Raw genomic sequence first — 10,268 nt, forward strand, 5'->3', positions numbered from 1 at the left:
CACTGCACACTGGAACAGGTACAGTCACCCACACTGCACACTGGAACAGGTACAGTCACCCACACTGCACACTGGAACAGGTACAGACACTCACACTGCCCAGGTCTAAGATCAAATAGATACTGTGGAGTCTTGATTAGCAGGTCCATTCAGGTTTTCTGGTCCTCGGGCTCAATGCTACCTTCAGCTGCATCGGGGTGTTGTGTTTGTAGCCTGGAAACAAATGGTCTGATGGTGCCACATGCAGTGTCAGTAAAAGATGGAGGTGTTACATTAATACCATTAATAGCACAATTGAATTGTCTTAAATCGATAATTTGGACAAAAACTCAACAGCCAACTGTTAATATCCAGGCAGCAGATTCTTTCTTTCACAGATTTGTATCCGAGATCACGACATCTGCTCCTGACAAACACTGCTGGTTCTGAAAGTCAAGCAGACAGACCTTAATGTCCTTAACATTCAATGTTTCATGTGAATTTTGCAGGAGGAGAGGTCCATACGGGACCGCACGCTCCTAGAGGTTAAAGATTCAGACCAGCGCATCCCCTGGAAGGTCCATTTCAACCTTGGTAACAGCAGCAGACAGATTACTCAGTGCAGAAATTCCATCCAAGGAAAGACGCTGATCACAGACGAACTTGGTAAATGAATGAATCATTACGCTCCCCCCACAACACAGAGATAATACACTGGTAGCCAGTGTTTATACTTATCTGTGGTGATACTTTAACAGGTTATGTCTGTGAGAGAAAAGACTTGCTGGTTAACAGCTGCTGCAACGTGAATGCTCCCAGCACCAGACAGTACATTTGTAAAAGCTGCCTGGCCAACGGCTGCTGCAGCATTTATGAGTACTGCGTGTCTTGCTGCCTCCAACCAGATAAGGTAATCTGTTACATCTACAACAGCATGGGTTCAGCTGTCATCAGGAAAGACTCAGTTGTCTGCATGTTGCATGTTTTTTTTTTTTTTATTAAAGTGCATTTAAATGGATGTTCATGAAATGCATGAACGTTTAGTTCTGATTTTGCATGACTGCAAAGTCAAGAAATAAATCCCCAGATTACAATCTGCATATCCGTGTTTAACCATAACCCGTTACTTATCTGTGTACTCTTACCCAGCAACCTCTTCTCGAGCGCTTCCTGAATCGTGCAGCTAAAGGTTTCCAGAATCTTTTCACTGCTGTGGAGGACCATTTTGAGCTGTGCCTGGCCAAATGTAGAACCTCTTCACAAGTACGTTATGAGCTGAAGGACAGATAAGCAGAATGAAGTCTGACAATCTAATAACCTCAGAACTACGCACATATGCACTAATTGTGAAACAAAGCATAAATTATGAAAGTACTACGTTTATCACTTATCTCTTGACAGTTGAAATCAGTTTTTTTTGCTTATATTAGCATTTAAAAAGCAAGGCAGAAACACGTACAGATGTCTGTTTCATTATGAACCATTAGCAGTTGTTTCATGAATTTAAACAACATCAAATTTCTTTAAAAACACCAAATAAACACATCTTCATAATTTTTTTACACTGGCTTTGTTATTTTCTTTATTCATTTTTAAAGACTGATAAAATATGTATAAATATTCCTTTGTTTTATTATTAGATTGCGATAAAGACAACTTGAATTCGTTAAACCTTTTTTCTCCTCCCTGTGTAGAGCGTCCAGCATGAAAACACTTACAGAAACCCCCAAGCGAAGTATTGCTACGGCGAGAGTCCTCCGGAGCTGCTTCCTCTATGAAGTGGACTTGTCGGTGTGGTTTAAGAGGAACGGTTGAAATCGTGGGTCAGTAAACAAATCAAGTCTTCGTCTGGATCCCCAACAAGAGAGAGTGCAAACAAAATGCTACTTCGGACAACTTTTCATTATTTGGACAAATGAAGAAATCCAAGACCTCCAACCTCAAAAAGAAAAGGGCAAATGCTGTTTGTGAGTTCATTATTTACACTTCATAAGTGCGTAGAACACGTCATCCATTCATCCGTGATGATCATCAGGTTGAAAGCACAGGCAGCTCATCCATCAGGATCTGCTTCAGATAACTTCATCCCATAAAACAGGTTTAGCTTCACAAATTGCTGATTTTTTTTGTTTGTTTGTTTTGTGGGCGTAGTTAAAACAGCAACGAATGTGTAATTACTTCTGTGTATACTGCATGCATGTGAAATAAGGTATTTAATAAAAGTGACTGTGAAACAGAAAACTTTAAAAAAATAGTTTTTTTATGATCGCTGACATGAGTCTTGGCTTTAACCACCAAAGGGCCGGACAAAAGGAAGAAGATTTAACATGCCCGAAAACAAGATAAATAAATCTGAAACAGCTACTTTTATTAAAACAGTGGTGACGATGGACATGATAGATAAAAGAAAAAAATATTTCCCTATTTGATTGATTTTTGGAGGCCATTCAGAACAATAAACGTAAAGAAATAATCACTCAACCGGACCTGTGTGAGGCTTTCATTTTGCTCTTCCAGTGGTGCTTTTTGGACATACTGTCAGATTTATCTGCCTCTGCTTTCTGTCCATCTGGCCTCATATTTGACTGTAGGGTAAACTGATTGGAGTCCCTCAGAGGTGATTCTTATCGACATCCTTTTTTCCACCTCAGGCACTGCGGCCCACTCACAAGGGAAAGGTGGCCAGAGCGAAAACAATTAATCACTGTGAAGGCTGAGAAAACACACTTCTGTAATTAGGAGATGTATTAGAAGTCCTTCTAATTTGTTTCCTTGACAAGCTGATTAATTACTATCATGTGGGGACATCAAAGGTTATCAAATTTAATAAAAAGTCATTTCATGCTGCAGTGTCATAGTTTTGTAAACTGGCACATTTATGATAGAACGCTTGTATCTAGTTAGTTTAAAACATTTACTTAAAATATGTGAAAAGTCTTGCAAGCAAGCATCTCATTCTAGCCTATTCTGATTTTAAATTTAATCCTTTTTTTTTTGTATTTCATTGAAGTTTTTCTTCTAGCTCTGGAAGGTAACCACTTCTGACCTCTTCCTGTTCAGTGGATAAATAAATATACCAGTGTCTCACTGGAGAGCAGCAAGAACTAATAAACATTTAGTGTTTGCTTTAAAAAAAAGTCACTGAGCCTGCACAGGTGACCTTAGTCAATTTATTTATAATCCTACATGGTAAAAATAATATAAGATACCAAATACAGGTCTGTTGGACATTTACAGATTTTGAAAATATATCAATTAAATACATAAATTGTAACCGTATTTGCATGAGAAACCGATGATGAACTTCACAGCTGATGTGTGCTCCCTCTTAAGTACTTAAGAAATGTTCCTTTTGCTTTATGTTTTTTCTTATTCGCTTCTTTGATTTTGGAAATCTGGACCGCAACGTTCCGCCGCAGCCAGTCCAGATAACTCCTGGCCGACTTCAGCATAGTGTGGCTCCACTGTTTCCTCTCAAACGCCCATTTAGGCATCTTTGGTGGAGGTGGACTGTGGGAACATTTACCTCCCAGGCTGTTCTCCACGCACGCTGCCAGCATTCGGACCCGTGACGTCGTGTCCCTGAGCTTCTCGAGAAGCGAACCATCTTTGGGATTCAGGTTGTGTTTCTGGTCCTCCAAGATTCTGTCCAGGCCCTGAGCCATGAAGTGGAGGCTGCACTGGACTTTGGGCCCAGTGGGGGACGAGTTCTGGTGGACCTGCAGCTCAGGGAAGCCAGGGGGCCAGGTGCCGAGGTGCTTCCCATTGGCTTCGTCCTAAAAGAGAGGTCCGATAGTCACGTTAATGTCTTACTTCTCACATAAAATACTGCATCAGCGATTTCACATTTCACTGATATACCACTAATCTCTGATTTCTTTTTTTTTCATTCAAGAAAGTCTCTGGATTTTCTCAGTTCTAACAAGACCCAGTAAGTATTTATATCCACATTTTGACAGTTTATTTCACACACGTAACTAAAGATGCTGCTTGATTTGATGTCGTTTGCTCAACATTAAATATTGGAGCAGCTCGGCTGTTTGAAAATATAAAATAAGGTTTAGAAGACATAATGTGGCTCAAATTTGCTTCATCTTCATCAACTAAAACGCTGCTTCCAAAAAATTCAACGGTATTTTAACAAAACTTAACAAAAATATTTTTTTTAAATATAGAAAATGTGACGAGGAATATATTTTTTTACTATTTTACTGGTAAATCTTGAAAGCAAATAAATAATTAGGGTTGCTTTATTTTTTTTTTGTCTAATTCAGTTACCATCCAGGGCTCCCTATCAAAGGTTTTCTCATGCAAAGGTCTCCAAAGTACAAAAATATCCTACAGACTGGAAATATAAAATGAGGTGTAACTATAATGATTGTAGCAAACTCAAAAAGGCTCAAAAAGTTAAATAAAAAAATATAAAGCTAAATAAAGTAAATATATATATACACACTATTGAAGTGAAACCTGTCCGGGTCCAGAAAATATTTTATTTTGGTCCAGATCTGGATCACGGTCCACTATTTGAGGACCTCTATTCTAGAACAAAGCTAAACTTTTAAAAGTTGTTTCTCTACTACAAAAGTTTATATTTACGTATGCAGGAAATGGCTTTGAAAATAAACATTTTTGCTTTCTCTCATACTTGAATATAAGCATTTAAAACTCTTAAAGCATCTAAAGTGCGATGAAGACAAAAAGCAAAGACACCTGAGGGACTTTGGGATTTAAGAAGAAGCATCGTCGTCTTACTTACAAAACTTGTCAGGCTTTCTTCAACCTGACTTTCCGTGAGGATAATCAGCTCTTTGAGGCCACACGATGCTCCAGCTGCATGTTTTCTGAGTGCAGCTCCTGCAGCGATGCCCTGCATCAGAATCCAGGCACATGCCACTCCAAGAAAACCTGAAAATGTGATCGCACAGTTTCAGCATTCAGTGCAATCAGCTGACTGACGAAATGTTGGAGAAAAACAAAAACTGGATGATCAATGAAGACGGGGTTTGTGACGTACTGTACCTGCTGTGGATTTCATTCTTATTTGGCCCAAAACTTTGATACAACGGCTCACTAAGTAGTGTTAGTTTCACAGGGTCGTATTTGTACACTCTTGACAAAGACGTGAAAGATTTAAGATAAACGTCATCACATCCTTTCATGCACGGCTGTTAGTAGTAAGAACCTTTGGTCACTTCCCTTAAAAACAACATGACTGATGAAAATGATGTGCTTTACAAAACTCTCCTGAAACTTAACTGTGGTGTAACTTTTCAAAGAATAAAATCATCAGATTTTACTCTGAACTGAAAAAAAAAAAGACTACTGTAAATTTTTTATATGCTTAAATTCAACATCTTAATATCCGTCAGTTGTTGTCTTATCAGGTATTTTTATGGCATCATATTTACTGATTCATTTCTTTTCTCACCTTTATCAAGTTGCGTTTCCTGCACGTCAATGTGACCAATAACCACAAATCAACAAGAACCACTTCATAACACACCATTCACTCTCTTTTAACGAATTTGATTCATTTTAAGAAATCATAAGAGGGGAAGCCTGACTGTGAGCGGTTTAATTCTCAGCATGACAACTGAATAAGATTCGTTTTTACTGTAAGCCTTTAGCTCATTAGATAAAATAAAAGCAGACAGCTGCAGGATATTTTACAGAATCTGAATGTGGAAGGTTGTCGTTGTAGTTAGTTTCTGCAAAAAATGCTAATTTGCCTTCAATTTTTTTTTTTTTAAAAGGGAAGGAAGGGTTTGATAAAATATGAATGACAAAAATGCAAAAAAAAAAAAAATCAACATTTCTACTGGAATAAAAAAAAACTAATAATAAGCTAAGGGAAAGAAGAAAAAGAGGTTTAAATAAAAAGGGTGCAGCAAGCAGCTCTTACGGTCTCACCTAACTGGAACATACCACCTGCTCAGGTAAGCATGGGGTAGTCCAAACATATACCAGCCACTCAAACGTCAAATATACAAACCATGAATTAAAACATGCTGTACTGAAAAATATGGCTTCATACCTACAACATTCAGCACACACACACACACATACCCCAAACTGCATGAGTTCAGCAGAATCTTGTTGAAGGGTTAAACACATCCGCCCACGCTGACAGTATCCACTTTCTTCACTGTAGTCGACATAATGATGCAAAGCTGTTGTCACTCTTCACTGATTGAGCCGAGGAACCAAAACCACAGAGAAACACTTTAATAATGTTAACAAACGGCATCACTGGTTAATGGAAGTCATGTAACATGTACAAAACACGGTTTTAATATTGAAACAGGGGTAAAACTTTGTAAATTTTACATCTCAGGCTCAAACTGAGATTCCTGAAGCATCTTGAAACTTCTCTAACTGTTTGGGGTTTCTCAAGAACGTAGCTGTCGTCACAGTTTACGGTCTCAGTCCAGACAGCTTTCATTTCTGCCGAAACAAACCGCCAAATTGCGTCACAGAGAGGATGACTATCTTTACCTTTGACAGGGAAGATTTTCTTTAGAAGACTTATTTTATTTTTTACCTCCTCTAACGTTCTAAAGGCCTCAGCCTGCTTTGCTTACTTCACATTAAAACAGGCTCTCCTGAACTTGCTGCAGTAGTTTTCCAGATATACTGAATACAAGTTTCAATCGGTGAGAAAAAATATTGTGTGAAATTAGTAGATTTGGCACCATTCTCCTGTTTCCTTCTTCTGCTGAGGCATGAATCTTGTTCCTCAATCAGATAAAGTACGAGGCAAATGATAAAACGAAACGTGAATCATATTTTCAAAAAAATACATGTTTATTTGTCAGAAAAATACCTCTTAACAAGGACTCGAAGACTTTTCTCAGTAAAGAAACAAACTAAACTCACATTTAAGGTCATTTAAATGTTGCGACTTTTAAGTTTGGACATTAAAAGTCCTGATCTCCACAGCCGCCCAATCGGGCAACATTACAGTCATGTTTTAGTCATTCCTGGAAGGGACAAACTATTTACAGTCAGAAATCTAACTGGTGGCAGAGAAATTGTCCTTTCCTTTATGTTTAATGCAGGACTCTTCTTTTCCTGCAGGTTCTCCTCTTTACGTAAAGGAAAAGAGCCTCAGCTGCAGTGGAGCCTCGTCTCCTATGACCTGTTCTCTTTCTAAGCAGGATGATTAGAAAAACAGAACACATTCCCAACTTTTAAACTCTTACCATATAAGGTTCAGTATTTCAGAAACAAAAGTCACCGTTTCCCCATTAATTAATACATGAATACGCATCTTAAAGCACAGAACAGTCATAAATAAAACAGTCACATTAAATAGCAGTTTTAATAAATACATATAAATAAGTAGAAAGAGTTTCTAAATTAAATTCTGAAAGAAAGGACACTTTTTTTTCCACCAGAGAAACTAAATATCATCTCTAATTTGAGCACATTTCACTTTTATGCAAAGAATTAGAAACACTGTCAGGATTGTTAAAATCTTAACCCTGATGGATTATTTATGTTACAAAGACATTTTTAAGACTTACTGGATGTGTGTTTGTTTTACTGATTCAGTTAAATCTTATTTTCTCTCGGTCTGTAGAATCAGGTTATCTGGTTTCTTCTTCCTTTAAAGTTTGTCAAACTTTTGTTGTTTGTGGGTCACAGATTGACTTTTCCTTTTTAGCACCTTCAGAACTTCCTTTGACCACTCGTCCAGCCTGACAAGAACACCCCAGCCGTACATTTTCTTTTGATAGTCATTTTTATGTTCCGGCTTCAGCGCAGGTGGTGAGGTGGGAAAAGGTCTGTGTGGGTCTGTGCAGCGGAGAACCTTTTTTATGGTAGCCAAATGATGATCGAGTCTTATTGTGATATTTGACAACAAATGTAAAAGGTGATCTGGTTTATCCAGGAGCTCCTTCTGGTAAGTTTTTACTTTTAAAAGATGCAACCTAAAAAGCTCATTCTTAGTATAGATGTCTTGCAGCTTCTCAGAAATGGTGGAGCCGATTACTGTGGAGCTGGGAACTTCATCTGGAACTGGAACTGATTCATCTGGGAGCTTGTGAGACTTCTTCTGTGATAAAAGAAACAGAACTGATTAGTGTTGCTAGTTAGTATCATTCAGTGTATTATGACCAATAATCAAACTGGTTTTCTATAAATACACTAAAGGCCACAGAGCATCAGTCATACATTTATGTAATTTATTTTTACTGTTTTTAAATGAACAGTATCTACATTTGATCAAATTTACTAATAACAAATAAACAAACTCTTCTGTAAAACACAGGACTGCCCTAATGACACATCACAAGACGCATGACTACAGGCTGACCAAAACCAGTCATCCGGAAACGTCACGTAGCTTCGGCCCGTTTTAGTATCAGTTTTAAATTGTGCAAGAAGTGTTCAGTTCGAAGAGCTAATCGCACCGTTGTTGGATTGTCGTTAATGTAGATAACAATGAAACAGCCGCTCCCCTGATGTGTTTCTAACAAAACTCGAAGTGTCAAACCCGACAACCACAGATTTCCGTATTTTTATACTTTACAGTTGTAGTCTGTGTCGTGTTGAATCAGTAAGACTTGGTCGGCTTATCTAACAACTGAAAAATAATGTTAAAAATAACACTGGGATAAGTTTGTATTTTCTCCAGTGTCAAAAATATGTGATGGGAAGAGAATTACTCATTTACGTTTATAAAAACAAACGGAGAAAGGAGATTTTTAAAAAGGATTTTTTCAAAATCACAGCATCTTAATTAACTTGGAATATTGTAACCGGTCTCATAAAAAACAGGCAGATATTTGGTGATTTAGGGTCAGTTTTGCAACAACTACAAGTTGTTTTACATGTTTGCAGCAACTATTCGTGTACAAAAAGCCCAACAAACAAGTCAGTGAGTGGTACTTACATATTCATCCTTTAGCTCTTTTGCTTCATGTTTCACTGTATTTGTTATCTTATCGCATGTCTGAAATTCAGAGTCACACTGGATCCGAATCGGAGAAGGAAGTACGAGTCCCCAGCAGACCAGCACCAGCATCAAGACAAGCACTGCGAAAAGATCAGAACACAATAATTAGTTTCAAACAGGAAAACTAATCTAAAGAAATTCAGCAGCTTTACAAACTTAACTTATGAAAACAACAACTGCTGCATTATTATTACGCTATTATTTAATCTCACTGATGTACAATAAAAAAATAAAATAAAATAAAAACCTGCCAACATTATTGGCATGGAAGAATTAGTGGACATGTCCAGAGGTCCAAGGTATGAGGAGACAGACCCTTGAACTGCTGTTTGATGCGTTAGATGGCATCTGATACTGTAAGGGTAATTTACTCACCCCAAACAAAGAAAACACTCCTCATAAAAACAGAAAAGACTGTTTAAAATATCTATAAAAGTGTGAAATAAACCAAAAAAAAAAATAGCCTGAAAATTTTAAATTTACAAAAACAAAAATAAGATACTGAAATAAAAAGGGTCACAAAATGTAGGAAAATAATACAAAAAAAGTCAAAATTACAACAAAGAGCCCAAAAACTTACAACAAAATGAAGCTATTACAAAAGCAAAGTAAATTACAGAATATAGGAGTGTCAAAATGGCTGCTAAAAGACCGAGATCTCCCAAGAGATAAAATACTAGTGAAGAGATAAAATGATGACACAATCATGTAATCGATCTAGAGACCTAAACTCACCAGCAATAAAGCTTTACTTTAACAAAAATTTGTTTAGGGACTAAAATCTTGATGGTCCTACTTACTGGAGGAAACATGACAGAGTAAGTATAAAGACATTATAAATAACAGATCCATTCTTTAAAGAAAAGTCTTACCAGAGTTCTTCAGCTGTCCACGGAGTCCACAGTCCATCGTGACGAGTGCTTGGTTATCGTAAGGTATAACTTTGGTGTGAATATGTGCATTTATATACCGATTGTAGTGTCATCTACACCCACCCCTTTGACACACCTCGCCCATGACACAGTTCCGCTGAGTTATTTTAAAACTTGTGTAAGAGAAGCGAGTAAAAATACAGATATTCAATTTCTTCTATTACAACAGCTTTTGGTAGTGAATGTTTTTTTGTATTTTGTGAAAACTTCAACCATTCACTGAGTGTCAGGATGGGAGGAAACGTGTTGGTACTATGCAAAAGTCTTGAGCAATCCCTTGTTGTTTTTCCAAAAAGTCAGATTTTCTCACAGTCTTTTAAAGTATTCTTGAACAATATATTTTTTTTCCACTTTCTCTTTGGTTGAGATATCTTCAGGTATACTGCTCAAGA

At 37.4% G+C, this 10,268-nt stretch overlaps 2 protein-coding genes across 5 annotated transcripts in view; one reads left to right on the top strand and one right to left on the bottom strand.

Moving 5' to 3' along the window:
• spring1 (SREBF pathway regulator in golgi 1) overlaps positions 1 to 2,460 on the top strand; it is a 5,679-nt gene extending 3,219 nt beyond the window's left edge. The window contains exons 2-5 of the mRNA XM_017434708.3: positions 489 to 645; positions 738 to 889; positions 1,129 to 1,242; positions 1,674 to 2,460. Coding sequence (XP_017290197.1) covers positions 489 to 645; positions 738 to 889; positions 1,129 to 1,242; positions 1,674 to 1,757 — 507 coding nt within the window. The 3' untranslated portion in view covers positions 1,758 to 2,460. The remainder of the gene's footprint in view (positions 1 to 488; positions 646 to 737; positions 890 to 1,128; positions 1,243 to 1,673) is intronic.
• Positions 2,461 to 3,135: 675 nt separating this feature from the next.
• Positions 3,136 to 6,179, bottom strand: LOC108246937. 4 transcript variants are annotated; one of them, XM_025010208.2, is made up of 4 exons: positions 5,411 to 6,023; positions 5,002 to 5,091; positions 4,739 to 4,887; positions 3,136 to 3,755 (listed from the first exon to the last, which is right to left on the bottom strand). In XM_025010208.2, exons 2-4 carry the CDS (start codon positions 5,015 to 5,017, stop codon positions 3,285 to 3,287), a joined length of 636 nt encoding a protein of 211 aa, XP_024865976.1. In that variant the 5' UTR covers positions 5,018 to 5,091; positions 5,411 to 6,023; the 3' UTR covers positions 3,136 to 3,284. The 4 variants fall into 4 exon arrangements, with proteins under 4 accessions (XP_024865976.1, XP_024865975.1, XP_017290203.1 ...); XM_025010207.2 differs by having other exon boundaries at positions 5,002 to 5,178; XM_017434714.3 differs by lacking the exons at positions 5,002 to 5,091; positions 5,411 to 6,023 and adding an exon at positions 6,049 to 6,179.
• Positions 6,180 to 10,268: the final 4,089 nt, after the last annotated feature.

The sequence above is a fragment of the Kryptolebias marmoratus genome, linkage group LG1 (genome assembly GCF_001649575.2).
Source record: "Kryptolebias marmoratus isolate JLee-2015 linkage group LG1, ASM164957v2, whole genome shotgun sequence".
Taxonomy (NCBI): domain Eukaryota; kingdom Metazoa; phylum Chordata; class Actinopteri; order Cyprinodontiformes; family Rivulidae; genus Kryptolebias; species Kryptolebias marmoratus.